The 24,573-nt window shown below is 38.0% G+C and overlaps 1 protein-coding gene across 4 annotated transcripts in view; it reads left to right on the forward strand.

The window, feature by feature from the left end:
* Positions 1-24,573, forward strand: part of SEMA3A (semaphorin 3A) — a 335,619-nt gene that overhangs the window by 281,542 nt on the left and 29,504 nt on the right. For all 4 annotated transcript variants that reach the window (XM_030015370.1, XM_030015368.1, XM_030015367.1 and 1 more), the window contains 5 exons: positions 15,346-15,488; positions 16,656-16,770; positions 16,864-16,933; positions 18,010-18,154; positions 23,906-24,125. In XM_030015370.1, coding sequence (XP_029871230.1) covers positions 15,346-15,488; positions 16,656-16,770; positions 16,864-16,933; positions 18,010-18,154; positions 23,906-24,125 — 693 coding nt within the window. The remainder of the gene's footprint in view (positions 1-15,345; positions 15,489-16,655; positions 16,771-16,863; positions 16,934-18,009; positions 18,155-23,905; positions 24,126-24,573) is intronic.

Consider the following 24,573-nt stretch of genomic DNA (forward strand, 5'->3'; position numbering starts at 1 on the left):
CCAAAGGATAAGTTTTGAGGCTGGAGTGGAAAAAGCAGGTAGAAAAGATGAAGCAGAAGAGGACATTCCCCTGGTTTGACCGCGCATTTTGAGGACTTCCTGACAATCTAGAGAATATGACCTTAGGCAGAAAGACTCGCTTCAGTAAACATATTGGTCTGAGCTATAGCCACAACATGCTTGAGGAAGTTAGGATACAAATTAGTCCAGGAACACCTGACTTAGGATATGTGTATATTGCATGGTTAACCGTGGGCTCATTTATGGGTTTCAGCTTGGTCAGCCTTATTATCCACACAAAAAAAAAATAGCTGGGAGTGTAGATTAGAAGCCATGATTTGCTGCAATTCACATGGTGACTTTCTTTATAGGGCATATAAGATCAAAAATAACGGGGGAGCTCAGAGTGCTTTGTGCACTGTTTCCACTGGAGACCAGAGAAGTCTGTCTGCTGCACATAGTCCATTTTTAGCAAAGATGTTCATAGGTCTCAAAGCAAGCACTGTGGGATATGACCTCAGTCCAAAACAGATCAGTGCATAGTCTCTCTCTACACAGAGACTTGGAAGTGATTGCCAGCTTGGGGATCTACACTCACGCGTGTACACTGGATTGTTCTATTGGTGATGTGCCTTAGAATTGCTAAATTTTAGGGGTTTTATTTTGGTGGTGAATATGATATCAGGTCAACAACCCAGTAAATCCTGGTGAGCCTCATGTCGGGGTGAGACCTGAGAGTTTAGCCCTTCCCAACACCTATGCTCTGACTTCTCGGGGGAGGAAATTGGATGAAAGAGCCAGAACAAGCTCTGGCTAGATGCTAGAAGTGGATAAATCAGTGCACCTGTCTGTGCAGGGCAAGTCGGGTGATAACACTTGGGTCTTCAGAGTCAAATTTGATGAGCCAGGTGAGTTGCTTTTTATAGACATAGCTTTAGATAAACAAACCTGAGTCTCATCTGCCACCTCCAGCGGTAGGAGCTGTGTAAAAACCCATCTGCATGAATATGCTCCAGGAGTAACACTTTTGATCCTGGATGTCTCCAGCTCTGTACCCTTCTCAGACTGAATAATAAACACCAGCAATTGTCTGTTTATCAGTAGTCCCAGTGATATTCTGTGTTCTCTAGAAAGTTTTGGGTTTTTTTTTAACTGAGAAGGATTGTTTATTTGTATGTGTTTATTTCAATGGATAACTTGTAGAGCTGGCAATGGGCAGCTTTGCAAAATGATGGTCTGTTCACATAAAGAAGGTGACAAACTCAGTATATAACTCAAGGAGTGGTACATGTGGCAATAATCTCTACTAGAAAGCTTTGCGTACTACTTTCAGTTAATATATGATTAAAAAGACGATATCTATCTATACATATTTATATATGTATATATAAACATGTTACCCACATGCATCAGTTCCTAGGAAGCCTCTCCTCTTGCCCTGGAGATGAATTTCAATAGGCAAAACCCCGTAATTTGTTCAGGACAGGTGTAGTGTTCAGGTTCTAAGACTGCACTTTGCCTTGCTTTTGGTGTAGGCCCCACTTTAAATTACACAACATGGGTTTCTTTGTAATTATTATTTTTACAAAGATCCAAATCAGCTTAAGGAAAAGGAAAGTTCAGATTAGGTGGCAGGATGCCAAAGACAAAGCCTATGTGTTATAAGCCTTGCAAATTCAAGTAGGTTTCCCATGATCTCCAAGATCTCTATGAGGCCTTATCACAGCTCTGATGCTTGGAAAACAGTGACTTTTAGCTACTGAATTGTGCCTCCTTTCCTGTTCACAAAAGTAACTAACCAGTTTTTCAAGAAAAGTTAAGCAGAAATCTGCTTGTAGGGAATCACACAGCAGAATACTAATTGATTTAAACAAAGCGGGAACGGGTCTGTTACAGCCCCCTTCATTGGGATATGACATACATCTGATTTTTTTTTTTTTACGTTCTTGTGTTGGTTTTTTTTCCCTTCTGCTCTAGCCATCAATTTAATGAGTGTTGACCCTGTCAATACCAATTTCCTCTTCTCAGGCCACCACGTTCAGAGTTTGGTGGGCATTCAATAGAGATTTACTGTTGACTGGGTAATTTGAGTTCATGTGTGTGGTGAAAAATTAGTGAGGAGAATTACCCAGAAAAGTGGATGCCATGACAATGCATGTCACCATGGTGTGACCAGCTCTGCTGACATAGGTTTCAAAAGCTCTCCCCCTGTGAAAATGGGGCCTGTTTGCAAATTAATTAGTTTCTGGCAGCAGCTTGATTGTTGACCCAAAGTTTGTAGAGTGGAAAAACAATCAGATTAGTGTGTTCAATATAAAGGCCCAGCGCGGCACTCAAGTGCAGTTTGCCAAACTGTTGAAGCCATGAATAGAGTGAAACAAATTCTTTTTTGAGAAGCCAAGGCAAAGGTTAAGTGTGATGTGACTAGAGCACGCTGGCCGCAGGGTGGTGGGGGGAGAATTAGAGGTTTCAGCCACACAAAAATAGAGAGTGCTGAGCGAGTTGCATTGAATTTAATGAAATTCACAGCTTCAGACGCAAAAGTGTTTGGCAGTGTTTTAGTCTGTGTTAAAGGGAGAAATAAGATGGCTTTGTTTTAAGAAGTTTTCTTTGTACAGCCATGTGGGACACCAGGGACTGAGCCTCTAAAGGGTATTAGAGACGCTTCCTGAGCCCCCACGCTGTTCTAAGCACCTGCAGACTTTGAGGTTTGTACCAGTTCCTCCCCGCCTCACACTAACTCCCTTTCTCTCAAATGATTCGATCCAAGTTTCCCATTCATCTTCTCCAACATTTGGGCAGGTTTCTTCTTTTAAATAGTGCTGGTGCCGAGACTCACGGGCAAACGTATTAGAAATCAACCCTTGCAAATAGATAGACTAGATAGACTATAGAAGCTAAAACTTCTTATTCAGATACTAAGACAAAAGTTGGATACTAAAAATTACCACAGGTCAGATTTTTAGCTGATAATAAATGAGAATATCCCCAATGCACTCAAGAAAGATCTACTGATTTCTACTCACTGCAGTGCTCAGCTCATTTCATTAATATGCTTTATTTCTTCAGTGGCTGTTTTTAATATAAATGTGCCCTTCATCATCCATTTATGGCATTCACTGTTATTTATGCCCTTATAATATTTCCTTTACATCAAACAATGCCTGTGCAATTTTAAAATTGTTATTTTCCCAGTATGACAAATAGAAAGAAGGAAGATGCCAACAAATGTGGAGGAGACCGTGTTCATGGGCAGTTGATACGGTCTTTTCTTGAGCCAGTGTCTTGGCCCTGTTGGCCTGGATCAGATCACCTGACAGAACAAAGTGAATGGGAGGACAGAGCTGCTGAGCTGAAAATATGAAGGGCTCCACCACCACGTAGCCACCACTCCATCAAGTAACCGAGATGCCCAGCACACCCGGCAGAGTTAATGATGTGAGGATACGGCCCTGTAGCCTGTTCCTACCTCTTTCCCCCATTCCATAAAATTACAACTGTTAGTCTGCAACCTATACAAACTTTGTGATTTGTTCTTGGTAATGGGGCTGAACCTAACCCCCTTTACACTAACATTCCTGAACCGTGAATTGCTTGTCCCAAAAGGCATTCAGTGTTGCCTGCAATTAACACAACTGATTGCTCAAAGCCGGCACCTGATGTGGCACATAGCCAGCTGGAAACATAATTGGCTCCTTAGATGGAGAAACATCCACTTCAGAGTGGAGTTTGTGATGACGGAATTATTAGTTCAAAGTAAGCCAGGTATTTGAATACCTGGTCTATACATTAAAATCTCAGCTAGCACTAGACACAGCTGAATTAACTTGCAGACTCAAAGTCTCCCTTTCTCTCTGTCTCCATGACTTCCCCTTCTCTTTGTTCATGAAATCGTGTAAATTCCAGTCTGAATGCTTGCAAGGCTAAGTAATTGCTTTTGTTCTTTGGGTTATTTAATTACAAATCTCAGTAGATGACAGATCCTCTGCACTAAAGGAAGACATCACATTTGCAGTTACAGAATCCCAACACAAATGTGTGTGGCAAATCAGTGACTGCAGATTTATTCATGCCCTCTGGGACCTGCACTGCCTTTTCAGCTTAGCATGCAATATGATTTAAATTACAGCTTGTGCAGAGCTGTGCCTTGGGATTACACTCCATGTTTCCAACTGTTTATAGTTCAGTGAGCTTTAACCTCTGTGATTCTGAAAATTAAATAATGTCACGGCTGATATCAAACTGATGGCTGGTACTAGATTGCTAAATACTGTCTTGTATTGAAAGCCTGTTTTTACAACAAAGTGGAAACATCAATGTATTTAAAACATTGATAACACATTCAGGTAGTTCCAGAGCACAATTCAAAAGTCACACTAGCAAAGAATGGCAAAGCTAATATTAAGCTCTATTCTCAAGGATATATTCTGACTTCTGTATTTAGCAGAGTTATGGCTGTTGACTTTACTAGAGCAGGACTGGGCCTAATGTAATATTTGTGATTAGGTAGGCACAAAAAGCGTGTAAGATCAAGAAATGCAGATAGAGCATCTGTTGTAGTTAAACTCAGATTTGTTAATTCCTTGCAGCTTTTATAGTTTCATTATTTCTGAAATACTATGACATATCAAATCTTACATCTTGAAGACCTTTTTGTTCTGTAACTGTAGGAAATCTTAATATTTCTGTAACCTTTCAACAGAGGAGAGAAAATACCTAGTTACAAAATTGTATATTTAATATGGCATGTAATTTCCCAGCAGATCAGTTTTCATCCTTTTCAGGGTTTTAATTGATACAAAAGCTTTTAGTGATTTTTCTTCATTTACTTCTGTAAACCCAGTGTTTCCAGGATAGATGTTGTTCCAGTCCCACTTGAGCTACTTCACTGGGTTCCTCCCCAGGTTCCACCAGGCAACACCTGCAAAACAAAAGGATGAAGCAGAAGTCACCACCAGCATTACTTAGTCTGTAGAGCCTTATTCATGACCATGGTGTAAGAAGAGAGAACAGGAAGAGAAAAGGACAAATGAGAGACAAAAGGGTACTTATTTTTCACTTGTAAAGGTAGCATGTTTGACTAAATAACAGAGAAAATAAACAAAGCAGCCCCAAATACCATATTCACAGAACTGCAGTTATGGATATGATGGACAGATCACACACACACAAAAAAAAAAGCTTGACAAATGGTTCCTCATTTGATGCCTTTAGGTTTTGACAGTGCAATAGATCCTGAACTTCCCATTTTGGTGCATTGCCAAAGTGGTACTTCTTTTTTCCCTTGATCTTTAGAGCACTCTATATTACTTATCTCAGGCTTCAATGCCTAGCTTTTACGTTTCAGAGTGGTGTCTAAAGTATCCCATCCCTTGCTGTTCCATTGGATTCCATGGACTTATATCAATCCTTGTTGTCCCTGCTCCGCATTTGACATACTTCCAGCTTTATTTTTTTTTGCCAGACCTGTTGGTAGAAAGCATTCTTTAAAAAAATATTCCACAGTTTCCCATTTATTACAGGACCTATATTTTTTACAACATTTTATTCTTTTATTACTTTTAAAATACTTTTGCTAAACTTTCTGCTAAATCCTCTCCCTGCTGTTTATGTATCACAAGCATGTGTGCCGCAAATTCCTCCCTCACTGTTTTTAAAAAAATGTTGAAATTTTGAGTCTGATACAATGTTACTCCAAGAAGATTTTCATTCTTAAAAGTCACAGTAATTACATCAAATATTTCTGAAATGCTGTCAGTGAATAAAAAAAAGGAGGGTTTGCTTGTACAGAATGAAAGTACATACCAATTAGAGTTTGAGAACAACTTTCTGACAGAGCAGTGTAAAAGGTAATGTTGCAAGACTTTTCTATCTCAAGCAACTCTATGATTTTCATCACACCTGTGCTATCAAATACTTTCTTCTTTTTTTTTTTTTTTTTTTTCTTTAATAAGCAGAACTAAGTTTCACACCATCAATAAACTACTACATTATTTCAGTTGGGTACAAATCCTGTTAATAACTTATGTTGACTGAAGCTAAATTAAGTTGGAATCACATATTATGTTCACATGACTACTGAAAGAGGTTGTCATAACTGATGTTATCATAGTGAATACCTCAGGCTGCGCTGAGGGGTTTTGCTTCCACTTACAGATGCCTTACTGCATTTTATGTTGCTGGGCTACACTGACAGATCAGTTAAAACCAGTCATTCACCCAGCCCTTTTTTCAGTCTTTGCTGCCATCCCTCATTAATCTTACTTTTATGGATTTTGTGTCAAGTTGCTTTACACTAGCTGTAAAAGTTAATTATAACAACAAAACCTTTTTCATAGTTTGACAAAATTACCTCAGTTTTGTGGCCAAATCTAAAGGATTTAACAAAGAAATTAAATTACAGGAGATTGGATACGTTAGGAAATTTTTACAGGAGTGTTGTCTGCTGGATCACTCCTTGGGAACTGGCTCGGGCTGATGATCATTTCCCGACGAATGAAGATCCCTCACTGTGAATTGAGATGATGGCAGAGTCCTGTCCAGTTTTTTGACATGACATTGGGGCGGAGATTTTTACAGCTACACAAGCCCTTCCACACACTTCAAATTAAACCTGGCAATTCCAAAAATTTGGAATTTTTCTTCCTACTTTGAAAGTAGATGATTTTTGACACAAAGGCCATATTTGTTCACAGTGCAGGCAGAAAAAAAGTAGTATACCTGTGGACAAAGGGTCCTGCTGAAGACAGGGCTGTGTACAGATTTCTGAGAGAGATATCTCAAGAGTTTAGGTCTCAGGAGATACACGGAGGCTGAAGACATACTTCTCACGCCACTGTTGTTCAGTTTGGGGTATCATGCTTTTGCCAACCATACTGCTGAAGGCTGTCCCTCTTTCCCTTCAGTGAAATATGTTCACCTTGTTAATCCCCAGCTATTTCTCACACTGAGCCAGGGACTTGTCAGGAGTTTGGCTGATGGTGCTGCTGCAGCATGCTCTCTCTGCCTTCAGGACTCTTTCTTGTACCCTCTAGCTTCCAGGTTGCAAAGAGGAAGAATATTCCATCCAGATGTAATCACACAGTAATTCTCAGAATTCTAGAAGGCCTGAGAAAATCACATTATTGGAGAGCAGCAGGTTTACTCTCTTCAGTTTTGGGTCAGCTACTATAAACCGCTTGGGCATCTCCAGGCACTTGTGCTCCACCTGTGAATCTTCAGAGCTTACAAAAGACAAGCCCGTAGCATGGCTTTGATTGCCAAAAGTGTGTAACATCCCAAATCAGAAACATCTTTTGTCTTCAGTGCCTCTATGCTCTACTTCCTTTCCTAATACATCACTTTTAAAAATAAAAACTGTGATATTTAGTTTTTGTCATTCATCCAGAGCTCTAAAGATGTAGGTTACACAGTTAAGGCACAGGCTTTTCAGTGTTTTTATTTCTAAGCATCAATGTCAAAAACTTCAGATAAATGACTGAGAGAGGAAGAAACAGGCTCTTAGCTGGAACTCTCATTAGCTTTTTCTGCAGAGAGATTAAGAAATACAGAAAATTGAGATTAAAGTATTCCTCGGTGGAGCCAATATTCTGCAAGCCTTCCTTTCCATTCTGTGAAGGACACTAGTTTTCCCAGTTGCCCAATTATTCTCTCTGAGGGACAAGTAAATCAGTTTAAAATTAACGGTGTTGATAGATATACAACACCTTAAGACATAGTCAGCAATGGAAAAGAGGTGTTAATTTTGGTTGTTGTTCTGTAAAGAGATAATAATCACCTCTTTCAAATTAAATATGGTGGGTAGATCATAAGCATTGTTTTGTGAGAAATCTAATTTACGTTGAGAATTAAGCTATAATTTTACTGAACTTTTGTATTCACTTTTCTTCACCATATAATTAGTCATTACAGGGAATCAAAACTATTGTTGTCTCTTTAGAACAAAGGCTTCAGAAACCGATAATTGCATCAGAGATCGACATTTTCTTCCTTCTCCTTCCTGCCTGAGCTAAAATGTTACTCCCAAGACATACTCATACCCCATTACGCCTCTGAGGCAGTGAGATGTTGGGGCAGTGGCACTGCCTGGAGACGTAAGCCTCGGCTGCTATTCAGAGACTCACTTACACCACTTCAGAGGTTTAAGTGAAGGTTGTGCTCCCCTTAAGGTCATTGGATCCAGTGGCGCGGGGGAGGGGGCTGGCTGCGGTGAGGCGTGGCAGCTCCGCCCTGCCACCTGCCCCGCCCTGCCACCGGCCCCGCCCTGCCACCGGCCCCACCTGCCAGGCGAGTGGCTGCTGCCACTGCCCTCCCCGTCCCTCCCCTCGGTGTGCCGGGCTGCTGTCAGAGGAAACCTGGGTGTTCGGAGGTGCACCCGCTAGCTCAGTCCCCTGACTGACCTCGTGGAGTTCTTTACTTCCTCGTAGAGCTGTCCAGCCAGTGTGGAGCTTCTATGCCTCAGCATGTTATTAACGCTCCAAATGACACTTGCCCTTCTTTGCTTTTACCCCAACTATAAATCAGTAATTCCTTGAAAACCCCTTCCACTTAGTTCAGATTTAACGTCTCGCACAATGAGAATGATCCACAGGTGACACTCAAGGTCAAAACACTGAAAAGCCACGATGACTAGATTCCTGTTGCTGTGTATATAGGAGCAGCACTGAGCTGTGGAGGAGTTTACACGTGTAAAAGCATCGTGCGTCTTATTTTATGGGTGTCTTGTTGCTTGTTATGTTGCTGTTGCATCTGTGTATTGAAATGACAGAAGTGTGGTATGTTCATATTATTTTTAATACCTTTCATCCTTGAAAATCTAATCTCTTTATGTCACAAAAAATTTCCCACAAGTCACCACTGAAACAGAACAGCCAGATTCTGTAGAGAGGAAAATTTTTTTCCTTAATTCTGAAAGAGTTTTGAGTCAGAAAAAAAAAGAACAATATGTATGCAACTGAAATTACAAGAAGCCTTAGCTAAACCTTAAACTTATTAGCCCATATTATAATCTGACTGTTACCAAAATTGCTTTTACTAATCTTTGAAAAATTTAAAAAGAAACAAGATATGACTTCTAAGAGGGAGAAACTAACTGTCATAGCTAACACACTATTTTAAGATCATCGTTCTTCAGCATCACTCTGGCTTGACTCAAAGACAAACCGCTTGATAGATATCATCAGTCTTTAAAACTCTTTCTGATGAAAATTTCCATTGCAACATCAATGAGTGACCATAGTGCTTCTTACCCTGTGATAGCTGCTAAAATCTCAATTGTGCGTCGCCTGCATGCTACATATCCACCTCTGCCTACCCATGGCTTTAAAAACAGTGTCTTTAAATCACATCTCTGTTCTGTGGTCTGTCCCTGGTACTACTCTCCATGTCAGCATCTGAAAGCAAGTTGCCACAAACCCCTCATATTAGCTCCATAATAGCCACAAGTTATCCCTTGTGCAAAGAGCATTCCCACCCTGAAGATGCGGTCCGATGCCATCTGTGTTGTTGAGGAGCTTCACCGTAAGCGGTGAATCCATGAGAGCTCTGCTGCGTTTGCCTGAGCCATTGGCAACAAGAGGGATGTGAAAGCTGAAGAATTAAAATGAAGGGACTTTGGAAGAACACCGCTAAAAGCTTGGGTGTTTTGTAAACTACATTTGTGTGTGCAAAACCACAAACCAGCTTAGCTCTCTCATCACTATATACTAAAAGCTTTGTCCTCTGGTGACCTTGCCGAGCGTGCCCGTGGCAGACGGCTCTGCTGTGCGCATTTGTGACTGGTGCTGCAAGTCCTCCTCTCTGCAGGTAGCAGAGCTCGCTGCGATTGCAAGTTCAGATTTTCTGAGGACGGTGCTTGGCTCTCTGTGCTGGGTCTCTGTGGACGGGCACTGTATGTAGTTATGAAGTCCTGAGTAGCTGTCTATTTTTGTTGTTATTGTTAAATTTTTAATTTCAGCTTTCCTAGCCTTGTTGTTCTCCTCAGGGCCCCAGTCACCCTCCAGTACTTTTCATTAAATTATAGCAATTGCAGTTTTACTGAGCGTAAAATTTCCCTAGTTTCCTAGAATTTCTTACTGTGAACTGATAAATTAGTCATTTTGACCGTAAATACACAATAATAGGGGCATCCAGTTCAAACCCTTTACAAAACATTTCCTGAGAGAACTGCCCTTTGGCTCCTGTCAAGTGATGAAGAGATGACCCCAGCTTCAGTTCCTTCAGCTTACTCAATCTTGACAGCTAAAGGTAATTTCTGTGCCTTCAAGTTTATAGATCTTCATTAAAATGCTAATACAATTCAGTTAGAAATCCAATTTCTGACTTTTATTGTTTCTTGCTATTGGGGGGTGCGCGTGTTTGTGCAGTTGTTGCTGCTAAAGAGTAACATTTGTAAAAGAACAAATGCAGATCGATTTTCCTTAGCTTTTTCTCAACCTGAAGTGCTGAGACAAGCAAAACATGTTTCCATTACTTAACTAAGCAAACAATGGCATATAAATCATAGAGGCAGCTGGACCAAGGTGTCGTTTTCATAAAGAGCCAGATTTCTCGTGAAGGACAGTTTAATGGGCTGCTGCCAGTGAAATGTCTGCAGAGCTGGTAATTGCAGGAGGGCACACAAAAAGTGGTGCTACAAAGGTGTCGCGTGGGATCTGAGAAATAGCCCCACAGCCAAGACAACTGGAAAAAGGAGACTGAAAAAGGTGTGCACTTTAATAATTTGCTTCTTGAGGGTGATTGTTTTAAATAAAAATCTAAGTTTTTATTTTTAGCTTGTTCACATTGGCTGCAAGATCAGAGAATTGTTTTTAGCTGTAATTTCATTTTGATCATGTTTATGCTGTGGCTTTGTTTCTCCTTTGATCATGCTTAAACATGTTTCAGACATGTTTGTTTGATGTATGCTGTTTTTTAAAGCACTATTCCACATTGTCTGCTTGTGGTTTTTTAAAGTAATGAATCATTGCAAAATATTTGCCGTCAAATTATTTCTTAAATTCATTTTCCCAAAACATGCTTTCTGGACTTTAAGCCAATGGGAGACCTGCTTTTAAACAAGAAAGTGTTAAACCGATGTAACAGTATTTCTGAGTGCTTCACGGATTGGAGACAGTTTTAGGGTCGCAGAAAACCCAATCATTCATACACAGAAATTTGAAGTCTTCCTATCTATCCGCAATAGCTGCAGCGCACTGACTTTTACAATTGTCACCAGTGGGTTTGGATCAAAGTCCCACTTTCCGTTCAGTAAAACTTGCTTGAAGTTCATTCCAGCACTTCTTTTGTGGCTGTGTTGAATGTATGAAATAGGTCAACCCTGACTGAATTATTTTAAACTTCCCATGGGGACCCCTTGATACTGAACCTGTTTAATTTTGCAGGGTAAGGCAGGGCAGTCTCAATACTTGAACATACACATTCATGGATAACATTCTTTCTTCTGCTGCATGGGTGAGCAATTAGGAGAGTCAAGGAGAAGTCCCTCATCTGTGGACAACATCTCCCTTCCCTTCCTCAAAGAAGAGCAATAAAAAAATGCTACAGAGTCCATGGAGAGGGCTGTGTTGCGTGACTGCCGGCCATCTGGCTGATTGATTCATCATGAAGCTAAACAGTTAGTTGTAAGCACGGTCTGAAGCCCTGGAGTTAAATGCAAGTGTGCATCAAGCCTCAGGCAAGTCAAACAGCTCCTCTGCTAATGAAACAATAAAGAACACACTACAGATCACTAGTTCACACCACCCACTTCTTAGCTTTATAACCTACGAAATTATCAACCACATTTCTCTCCCTCTCTCCACACATATAATCATGATGTTGCTTTTATCGTCATTGTATTCATTCCAAAGTGAAATGAATCTACTTCTATATGCAGCAGAACACATGTAGCCTGTTCTTCCTTTATTTGCTTCATTGCGTAGACATAGATCTGTTATATGGAAGAGGGGGAAAAAACCAAACACCACCAGGTAACAAGAGCAAGGGCCCTATAACATGAAGAACCACTCTTTTATTGACTAAAACATATCGATTTAACCAGATGGCGAAAGAGCCTGAGGTTTGCTCAGTAAGAAACACCAGTGTTATTCAACAAAAACTGTTCCATGATGTACAATGGATGTGTTCTAATGTGGCGCCGTGTGACCGCTTTATTTTCAGGGAGGTAGTTAGGATTATTAATCACTAATTGAAAATCTGAATTCATCCCAGATGAGCACTGGTAAAAGATGTATACAAAGCATATTCACATGTGCTCTGGCTATAGTGTTAGTTATATCTGCCTTCCTCACACCCCTCTCCTCAGCTACCACTCTGACAGAATTATTTGAAATACATACTTTCAATTTCTTAAACTATTTTTCTATCATTCTTATATCAGTGCTGCTTTAATACTAGACTGTCTTACTGTCTCTAGGTTCACTTGCAAAATTATGAGAGGGAAAGAAAAGAATAATAATATGCTAACTGAGGGCAAGTTTATATAACCCGTACTATATCAACAATATTATTGACTCAGATGGGACTCCCCACAGTATCTTCATAGGCCAATGTAAAGTTAGATTTTTGATGCCTGATAATATAGTGATTTATTTTAGAATTTGATATCTTGTGATTTACAAAACTCATTGCGCTAGAAACAAATCATTCAACCCATTTGGGAATGTACTTAGGTTTTGGTTGAATGATTTTTTTACCCTTTTCGTTAAAACCTTAAGATTGTAAAAACAGTGTATTGAGACAAAAGGTTCTCCAGCTCCAATAGCCCAGAACAGTGTCTACTAATGGGTATCCTCTTTCTCTGATGTATCCTTCCACAGGCTGCGATGCAGAAATTTTCAAGCTGTAGCCTTGTGCTTCTTGTGATACAAGTTGCATTCAAAGCCCTGGTAGATAGTATATAAAATAATAGATATTTACCACTGTATAATATAATCTAGATATTATTTATCTTGAGTTTCATGTCAGTGAAACTTGAAGGCTATTAAATGCATGCTAGAAAGAAAGGAAATTAATTTAGTAGCTTAAGTTACTGGGGTTTGGGGTGGAGAGCTTAAGCTGCTTACAGATTTTTGATGTTTTCAGACGTCTAAAAAGATTTATTTTAATAGACAATAGATAATAGATACAGTTTCACAGAGATCTGTTTTGTGGCCTGTGATGTTCAGCTTGTTCATAAATAACCTGAAAAAGAGGTTGAGCAGCAGAATGAGAAAATTTTTCACACAATACTAAGTTATTCAGCATAGTGAGACAAAGGAAGACTGTGAAGAATTACAAAAGGATCTTATGCAATGGGGTAGCTAACCAATCAAATGACAAATTAAATTATTCTTGATGAATGATGTAGTGATAAACCATGGGGAAAACCATGAGGAAAACATTCCTGTCTTCACATATCAAATGATGGGCTGTGGACTGAGCATTACCAATGAAGGATGAGGTTCTGGGGTTATGGTGCATAAAGTTCCATGAAAATTTCAGATTACTGCTTAGGAACTGTCAAATCCATATTAAGTGTTAGGAATTAATAGAAAAAGAACAGAGAATTCAACAAAAAGCATCACTATAGCCCTTGTATAAAAGCACAATTCATCCACATCTTGAACACTGTGGGTATCTCCAATACAAGAATTAAGAGGCACCAAATGAAGTTAGTCAAGATTGACGTTCAAAAAAACGAAATCAGAAGTAGGTTTTAGCTCGCTAGATTGTGTACGTGAGGAACAAATTCCGAAAGGACAATATAAATGCTGGAAATTTGCATGGGTTCAAGAAGAGTCTAGACAGATAACTGGATGAACAGTCTATTGAGAGTTACTAAGCACGTAGAAAGCAACCAAGCTCAGGGAATCAGACCTCCTGAAAATAGTTGGAGGAAGGGAGATTGTTCTGGGAGAGTATTATTTGTACTTACCATATTCTTTCTTTGTCCCAGATAATTCTGGACAATGTTGGAATCTGTATACTGATCTAAGTAAACCTTGGTCTAAGCCAGTATGGTAATTCTTGTGTACTGTGTATATTTATATATACACACACACACACACAGAGTACATGAGAATATATATACACTTACACAAAATTATGCAGTATGTACTCATATAATAGAAACATCCAAACACATACATGCAGATATATATAGATATATCAAAATATGTTGCTTACAAACACTGCCATCCTTAATAAGGCAATGGGTTTCACAGGAGAGCTAATGCAAAATGGCAAAACAAAGTACGGTTCATTATTTCCATGACTATATAGCAATAAACATACACTGAAAAGATGTTAATGCATGACACTAAAATAGCTTATAATTTCACATAGGAACAAGACTCTGAGCAGTTAAATATAGTTCACAGTTAATTATCCCAGCAGGATGTAAACTGGTTATAAAACAGATTGGTAAAACTGTTGGATATGCCTTCTTTTTCCAAATATAGTGAAAGATACCAGCTGAAGTATCTCTGTAAAATACAGTGATGAGCCAGATTCACCACTGGTATGAATTTACTGTTATGATTTCTATAACATTCTCTCCCAAAACTTCTTTCCACCATTTTTTACATAACCAAACAGCATGTCTGCATTTTATGCGTTTTCATTAGTTGATGTATCTTCTTTATCAGCAAATAATGTTGTCACTCTAATTGTCCTAGAAATAAAGGTGTTCTATGAAAAAAAAAATCTTTAAAAAAATGACAAGACGAGGTATTTCAACAACTTTAGCAGAAATTCACAAATGCATTTCTCTTCTGAAAATGAGACAAAAATGTTGGGGTTTAGGGTATCATAGTGTGGAAGTAGACAATATCAATCAAAACCATTTTTTTTAACTTAATTTTTTTGACAGTAACACATTAATGCTTTTCTAGATGTAAAAAACTTTCTTTATATATTCTTCATTGTTGCTAAATTTAGGAATTTTACATTTGTCTCAATAATTCTCTCATTTTATGTGTGACACATACAGAAAGATTACTGACCAAAGTCAAATCATCCAAAGAAACAAGAAAAATGTCAGTAGTAAATATGTGGAATTAGGAAGCCATGCTGTAATGTTATAAAACCATTTGTAAAGAGATTTCATGAATGTTTAATTGCTCCAATAATCAAGTTAAGATCTGTTCATTAAGTATCTGTAGTAAACACCTCTATTTATTAAAGATAAGAGGAATGTAAATACCTGCCACATGATAATGGGTGGTGGTGTACCTAACATAGATATATTTGCCATTTGATGCAAAGATTGATTCTTGGGAAGCAAAATCACAATTCATTTATACAAGGAAGGCAAGTGATTCAATTCATGGAGTAGTAACATGCACAACGGTTTTGTCTTCTCAGATCCTAGATTTATTAGTGCTCACCTGATACCAGAGAGTGACAATCCAGAAGATGACAAAATCTATTTCTTCTTCCGTGAAAATGCAATTGATGGAGAGCACACTGGAAAAGCCACTCATGCCAGAATAGGGCAGATCTGCAAGGTAAAATGATGACTTCTTCATGTGAGATTGAGTACACTTGCAGGACGCTGTGCGAGTGGTTTTAGAAACTGCATTTTCTTGCCTGTAAACTATTCAGTATTAACACTGGCATTGTACTAAAGCAGAGGTCATCGCAAGTGAAAAATAGTTAGGGGATAACACCCAAAAGTATACTATTCAGTTCTTCTCTGTTTGGGGAAGATGACACAAACTACGATGTTTTGTTTAAAAAGTCGTGGGCATCTTCTGAGGCTTAGAACATGTCTGCAAAAGAGAGAATCTTTTACAGGAAATGTGATACTTCCAGGTAGGCCAAAAACATTTGAAGAATTTACTTTTTAAAGGAATGTTAATACCTTTTCATTCCCACATTAGTGAAAATCTTTAAAACAGAGGTAAAGGAAGATTTAAAGAAACAGTTGTTCAAGCTTAGCTGTAGAAACAGGCAACCATTCAGAAGACCCTTAATGACTGCAGATTGAATCATTCATCCACACTGATAAACATCCAAATATTTTTCTGACAGACTTTTAAAAATATTTCTACAAATGAAATTATATTAATAAATGTTGTAGCTTTGGCAACTATGATGTTTACAGTAAAAATTCATGTTAATCCATAAGCACAATTTCAATTTATATCCTCAAATCCAGAGGTAGCTGCTTGAAAACCAATTACCCCATAAGTTTGGAGTCCTTGGTGCACTTTATTCATAAGTTTTGCAGCCATACAACTGATCCCACTGTTCTGGCATTTTTATCTACTTTGTTCACTGGCAACTTACATTTCTACTTTGTTGCTACCCAGTTAAGAATAATAAACCTCTTCAGCTTTACCAGGACATGGTAGCCTGGGACCTCTGGAGCAAAATATTCTGCCTGTCTCTCTTTCTCCAGTGTTATATATGTATTACAATATATAAAGAGCTTTTGGGGGTTTTGTTTTGTTTTTTTTAAATGATGTACTACTATGAAATGTAAAATAAAAGCAATTCAGAATTAGTGTCTTTGACAACATAATAATGCTTTTGTATGTAGAAGGTGAATTCTTTTCTCTGTTTTCTGTAAGTAGTATCTTGTGGTTATTTGCTGTATTTTCTCTGTACTCTGTTGATACTTCAAACAAAGACTGTTACTAGATATTAATGCAAAATACTTTTGTTATTAGAATGACTTTGGTGGACACAGGAGCCTTGTTAACAAATGGACAACTTTCCTCAAAGCACGTCTGATTTGTTCTGTGCCAGGACCCAATGGCATTGACACACACTTTGATGAACTACGTAAGTGGCAAAAATGGCTTTGAATACAAAAATTGGGGTATTATCCATATGAATTTAACTTAGTTTTCTTTTCCATCTCTTGTTATTTTACAGAGGATGTGTTCCTAATGAACTCAAAAGACCCTAAAAATCCAATAGTCTATGGAGTGTTTACAACTTCCAGGTATAGAACGTATCATTTTACTTGCACGGAAACTTGGGTGGCTGCTTGTTTTAAAGAGGTCTCTTTGTTAAAAATGTTTTTAAGAAACACAAAATTTTTTTAACCTTTGAACTTGAGAAGTCAGTGGCAGTAAGAAGTAATGAATTAGGTTTCTTTTCTTATGAGCAATGTACATCATCACTCTGAAGCTAGTAATCACAAAGACTATCAGTTTCTCAGGCTGTTCTGGCTGTTGAATTGGCTTTTTATAGTGGGGATCAGAATTTGTAGCCCTTTCCACACAGACCTGGAAAAATAACACAAGCATAAATATGCTTGTTTGAGGGCAGGGTAAAACAGAAAATCTGTGGTGTGAGAAATTGACTACTCAAGGAGATATTAGTAAAAAATATTGCTGAAATCTGGAAAGTTTAATGATCTTTCAAAAAGTTCTGTTATTAAATCACATAGAACTGTGACTTGAATGTTTTGGTTTCATTGTGCTTTCACCAAGAACAGAATTATACTTGTAGCTTTGGCCTGAGGAAGGTTTGCAGTACTGGTTGCATTGCCACATTTATCTGTGAAGGTCAAAAGTTTTAGTTTCTAAACAGAAAGAATGTTTCTAGTGATAACCAGGCATGGAAGAGGGAGATTTACAAGTGCTTACTGTCTTCTGTAAGAAATCTCAAGGTAAGAAACAACACTGAAATTTGCGTGGGCGCTGCCCAAAAGACAGAAGAGACTGCTAAAAAAAATAGAAAGATGTGAAGTGTAGGAAAGATTGGAATAGTCCTCTAGGGACAGCCCTGTTGAAGTTTACTCAAATCGGGGCTTTGGCCTTCTGGGGACAATATGTTTTAAATAGTGGAATAGCAGCCATCTGCTTAGGAAAATGTCTGAGAGATCGTATCGGTTATGCTGAACTTTCACAGGAGGTGAGTTAGGATTGCTCTGAGAGCAAGTCAGAGTTTTGATAATCAGCACATGCAATAAATTAGAAAGCAACAAGCTGCTATTCCCATAGCTCTTCCACTTGATTAAACCAACTGATAATTTAAAGAATCTTATTTGATTTCTTCTCCCCTCATTTTTAGTAATATCTTCAAGGGGTCAGCAGTGTGTACGTACAGCATGACTGATGTGAGGAGGGTATTTCTTGGTCCCTATGCCCACCGAGATGGCCCAAACTACCAGTGGGTTCCCTACCAAGGGCGAGTGCCATATCCACGGCCAGGAACTGTAAGTACCCTAAGAAATACAGTAATCTAAAAAAAGGAAAACTGTGGAAAATATTTTCACACATTACATGGTCTTTGAGCTGAAATCAGGGAAAGAAACTGAAAAAGATAATGAAATGGATAGGGTGGCAGAAGGGAAAGCTAACAATTCCTCCAGATCCCTCAAGTACTGATTTTCTTGTAAAGTATGAAACTGCAACAGCAACTTCATTTGGATTTTAATTTTGGCATTCATATTAACAACTTCGGCAGAAGTTTGAGCAATAGCTGGAGAACTTTACTGAAAGTCAAATGTTTAATAAATTACTCTGCATTATCCTTTCCTTGGAATTTGTCTTTGTTCCAAATAGTGGCTGAGCCATTCTTTGTGAGAATGAACAGAAAACAGAGCATCTGCCTGGCTGTTAAGAAACTTTCAATTGTTCTCGACATTAAATCTAGTATAGTAAGACAGATATTTCTGCAATGGATGACAGAGTGACTATAATAATTTCTGACTTCCACTGGCATTTTTAAAAATCTGTGCTTCTACCTGTTTCTCAGTTTCTAGTTTATGAATGACTAAAATACAGTGTATATAAGACATCCATATTTACAACTCCCAACTTATGTCATCACATTCTAGAAATATTTAACTGCCTCTGAAATTACCAGTAGGCTAAGAAGATGGGACATCTATGAAAAAAGCATTAATTGTATACATTGGAGTAGCTCCGTGGCTAGTATGAAGCAGCTTGGCCCATTTAAGTTCTAAAATATCATTGCTGAAGATTAAATATATGTGTACACATGTATACATATAAGCATATAAATATAAATGTAAATAATATATCTGTCTATAATATTCTTTCAAAAGTCTCCTTAAATATAAGGCAAAAACCAAACCACGAATAACTTTGATCCTTTTTTTTACATCATCAGTTTTTCTACTTTTGTCTGGTATGTTTTGAAATTGTTCTTTCAAACCTGATCTTTCAACCGATCTCCAACAGTTAGACAATATATAAGCTCAGCCGAATGAAAATGACTTCCTAAGTAAAAGAAAACAGTGGCTCCCTGACAGCCAGATTCCTCAGCACTCCTTGCTCCCTCACTACGACTGCTAAAAGGATTCCTGATTTTTTCCAGAGTTAAAATACAAGTTCTGCAGCATAGGAGAGGTTTTATTTCTCATTTGATGCTGAACTTTTTTTTTTTTTTAATTACGATAGTTAATGCTGATATGTCAGAGGCTTTTTTTGAAGTTGTATTGTTTTACATCCCTGTGGAAAATGTGAATGAGTAGATATTTTTGGTATTTCTTGTATAACTAATGTCATCTTCTTTTCAGTCTGACAGACTTCATAAGTTAATGTTCATTATTCTATTTATTTATATGCCTCTCTGATTCCAGAATTGATTAACCTTTCTAAACAAAAACAAAACAATAGATATTATTTAAAACTACAGACAAAGAGGAATGTTACATGTTTCTATCACAGAAATAGACTGAGATAAAGAACTGGCTGCTGCACAGTGGCTCTGTTACATTCATTCCTCAGCAGAGATCGGACACAGCGCTATTGAGATTCTGAATGCACAAGTCAAATATGTGCCCTAGAGACTGGCAACACAGTTCTGCCTGCCTCAGAGCCTGTGGGTTATTCCAAGACTTGTCTGAGGGTCTTGAACTGAGATCCATATGGGAGAAGAATAACTTGATCAAATTCCCAAGGACAAGCAGAAAAGCAGGGACCCAAATCCACCCCTAAGTGGCTAAGTGACCTAAGCCACCAGATCTTTTGCCAAAGTAGGGAAATACAGTTAAGTTACTTTTTTTTTTTATTTCTGGCTACTGTCTCAGAATGGATTTTACCCTTACAATTTCACTATAACATACTAAGATGCACAAAGAAAGTGCGAAGATGTTCAGGTTTCATTGTAAACATTTTTCTTGCCTAAGGGCAAATGTGATCCCAAATTATGCAATTCTACATAGCCCTGCAGTCTCATCGTATAGTGCAAGAGGCCATGCCACTGTAAATGATGTTAATTAAAGAGTGGCTGAGGCCATCAGTTTCTCCTAGCGCACTGCCAGTGACTCTAATCCTGGTGTCTAGCACTTTGAAAAAGATATTTTTTCCCCTCATAGTTGCTAAAATCATTCTATTGTAAAAACTGAATTTTAAAACGAGAGCTATTTCTGGCTGAAAAAAAGCTTTTTGTTTCTAAAGTGATGAAATTGGATGTATTTTCAATGGCTTTGAAGACCTGTTGAGAATAAAGAAGAAAGGTTTTTGAAGTTCCTTTGGATGTCAGACTTGTGGCTTCCTTTTCTGAGAAATGGGGAAAGGGAAGAGAGAAACAAAACCTGAGCTTCTTACAGTGATTCAGTTCCAGATCTCACTGCAGTTAAACAGTGCTGAATTATCTGAGGAATTTAATACGTGAGGTGCTAGTAAACTTCTTCAGCATCTGGTGGCTTGCCCAGTACAAGTAAAGAAAAAAGGAAAGTTAATGGTTCTTTTGAAAAGTCAGAAAACTTTGCAAACAATTCCACATCAGCTTCCCATTTAACAAAGAATTTGCCAGGATTTTTCCTTTAAGACCTATAGAATTTTTTTTTTTTTAATCTTTTAACAATATTTGGGAGAGGAGGGAGGATTTTTGTATATACCTCATCTTCAATGAGGTACCTCATCCTGAATTCATATCTGACTTTCTGTGAATTCAGCTACAGAGCTCAAGTTTTCTCTGCTTCATGGTACCAAGAGTCTATCTTCAGTTATGAGCAAAGCACTTTTTATTCCTACAAAGATGTAGCTATTGATTTATTGTGTTGGATTCCCAAATAGGCCAGTTAGGGGATAGCCTAGTTACCTCCTCCTGACTGATCAAAACCCCTGACATAGCGTACTGGGGACCAACAACTGGGAGTGGATGTTAAATGCAAGAGTTCTTTGACTCTGCTTGAATCCAAGATCAAGCTTATTTCTACAAACTTTTTCAGGATATTTGTATTCATGCCTATCTTTTGGCACCTGAAAACTTTCTATTTCCTTACTATGAGTGGGATTGATTAGGTATATAAGCATGAGTTCTGATGAAGTGCCTTGCCAGTTAGCTTGACCTAGACCTACTAATATCAAAATCAGTCCTGTCATTAGCATCAAGGATAATGTCTTTGTATATCCTGGTTTTGTGACCATAACATAACTAAACATGACAGGACTTTCCTCCTCAGGACAACTATTCTATTCTATTCTATTCTATTCTATTCTATTCTATTCTATTCCTTACTTTATGAGTTGAGATTCCTCTGAAAGCAATTTGAACTATGGATGGGCTAAATCTCACCTACTGATGGTGTCCATTTCACTCCATTGAAAAAGGAGGGAGTTACAGCAATGAGAGTTTGATTTCATCTCAGTTTCCTAAAGTGGGGTGGGATGAATGTGAGCCACACCCTAGTCCAAGCAATGCACTGTCATTTTTTTATTCCCAGAAAAGCAGGGGATCCAAGGAGTAATCTTGCTCTCAGAATTGGGGGTCTCAGTTAAACACACAGAATTATGGCACTAATGCTAGTTTTATGATTTTTCTGCATAAAATATATCTTGGTCAACATTGCTCAAGTAAAATCCTTTGTTAGAAAATAAGCTAGAAAGTAAATATTCAAGCAATTGAAACACAGCTGAAATTCATTTACTTAACATTGAAATGAATATTCATTTGCTGTTTTTTTTTCAGTGTTTGCCCAGCTGCAATTAACAATACTTAGTTCTTGTGTAGTGATTTTTATACTTAAAGCACTTTACATATATTATGTACTTAATCATTATCTAATTAATCTGAGTAATTAGTATTGAACTGTAGTTAGAATATTAATCGAGATGTAAAGCAAACTTAAAATTGAAGCGTAGCATTTTAAACACAATTTTTGAGACAGACAATGGTTTGGCCAATGATTATAAAAAGCCTATCTGATTTTCTCTTTGTAATATTTCTGTAGAAGAAAGCAAGAACATATAATAATAGAAAGGCTGAAAAATGTTGACACAATAAAGTAGATAACTAACTTGCTTTCTGCTTAGTCTGCTCCAAATGCATTAATCAAATATTCTCCCTCCCTCCTTTCCTCCCTTCCATACCATGTAATGGAAGAGAATGTAGGAATTTGCTTACTAACAAATATGCCAAAAAGGGACAATTTACACTTTATATGTCCATGCTGGCAGTGTCCCTTTGTTGAGTATAACAACTGCTGCTTTTGACAACATTGATTTTTTTTATTTCATTTCTGATGAATTATTAATAATTTGGATCAAGGTGATAGCAAAGACAATTGATTTCTTCTGCTGAGCATCCTGCAAGGTCTGGATTCTTGGTTAATAAGATGTTGTCCTCTAGGTTTTTAATTTAATTGGAAGATATTCTCTATGTGGATATAAAGGGCAAATTATCTAGGCCATTTTAACACCAGCTGTTTCTATTTGAGGTTCAAGTGCCACAAACATAATTATTGTCAACTGGGTTTCAGAGTTTTATATGCCTTAAATAGGTATTTGAACAGATTAGGAGTGGGGGACACCAAGTTCTTTGCCAAGTATCTTTGGACTGGTGATTTAATGCCATTGTGGCTCATTTTCTTCATCCATTCAACATTACTAACATACTACTAATGCTTACGTTTTAGTAACCTCTAGTAATACTTAGCAATTCTATAGAAGAGATGAGGGCAAATGGTGGCGATTAGCCACAGTCCCCAAGTCTCCCCATGGGCACATGTGGCAGGTGAAAGTGGAGGAATACTTTTGTGGCTAGCGAAGCCATGGTCTTACCTCTCCTTCCCTTTTCAGCCTCTATTTTGTGCTCACGTTGGGAGAATGTGAGGAAAATGTGAAAAGCAGAAATGAGAGGCAAAACTGTCTGGCCCACCCATGGCTATATAAGGGAGCAAAGGGACTCTTTACTGTGTTACTTCAAGGGGACCAGATTAATCCCAAGACACCAACTTTTCTATTACTGCACAATACACAACAGCGAGGAGTTATTTCAGTTCTCTAGCGAGACTCGCCTCACCTAACTTCACATGGACAGTATCATCAGCAACACTCATAGGAGGCTTTCTTTAGAATCAATGGAGAGAGAACAGATACATTTAGGAGAAGACTCATTTGATCTGATTTAGTGTAACAGAATCCATGTTATCGGGACTACACGGATGACAGAGGCTTGTTGAGACAAGTAGGAGTTTGAAAAGTCAGTAGAACAGGGAATTGTCCCAGTATTTAAGGATTTGGTTCCTCCGAGAGGAATTGACTTCCGGTCAACTTCTAAAAAACAATACTTTGAAACTAAGATGGAGGCATAATTAATTAATTTTCTATTGTATACATAACCAAATACTGAAATTGCTTGTCTCATATTGAATGATTTTAGATAATTCAGGATTTCTTCCTTCTGCCAATTAAAGACTAATACTAATCAGTAAATGACTGAAAATATTTTTGCACTGCATAGTAGTAAGAAAAATGATGTATGAGGATCATTTACATTCTGTTAACCATATTGATTTAAATCCAAAATGAAAAAAAAAAAAAAAGAGACTCTTAGTGACAGAATTAACATTTGCTGTCTGTCATGAAATGCTGAGATCCCATCATATTTCATTATAGATAGCAGTAGTTGCAATGATTATAATGAAATGGATTTCTAACATGTTTCTAGTGATGGATAATAAAATGTAAAACATTTTCTTTTTTATTTTCAGTGTCCCAGCAAAACATTTGGAGGCTTCGATTCCACCAAAGACCTTCCTGATGAAGTTATAACATTTGCAAGAAGCCATCCAGCCATGTACAACCCAGTATTCCCCATCAACAACCGTCCAATCATGATCAAAACGGACGTGGATTACCAGTTCACACAGATAGTAGTAGATCGAGTAGACGCAGAAGATGGCCAATATGATGTGATGTTCATTGGCACAGGTGAGAAGTCGTGAAGCTATCCTGTATGCTCCTCCAGGCATTACGGAGACATAGATCAGATAAAATTTCATACTCTGAAAAATAGAACACTGACAGAACAGTGTGAAAATCTGGGGCAAGACTCAAAACTCTGTGTGTGGGGAGGTCTTTGTTACATACATTCGCTGTTACAGGTTCAGGTTGTGGCCTGCATAGCTTAATTCTTTAGGAGCTTTGCCAACTGGATTAAGATCAAACCACTCTCTTTTCAACTACTGTTATTAGGGAATTTTATTAGAAATATCTTGCCTTATTAATTATAATTTAGTATTAAAATGCTGGTTTGAAGTACAGCATAAGAAGTATTAATATGAATGAGGCAACTATCCAGGTATGGGAAATGTCTTGTGTGCCTTTCAGGTATTTCAAGTATTGCCTTAAGATGCCCAGCTCTTTAGCCAAAAGAGTA

This window comes from Aquila chrysaetos, chromosome 5 (assembly GCF_900496995.4).
Source record: "Aquila chrysaetos chrysaetos chromosome 5, bAquChr1.4, whole genome shotgun sequence".
Lineage (NCBI taxonomy): Eukaryota > Metazoa > Chordata > Aves > Accipitriformes > Accipitridae > Aquila > Aquila chrysaetos.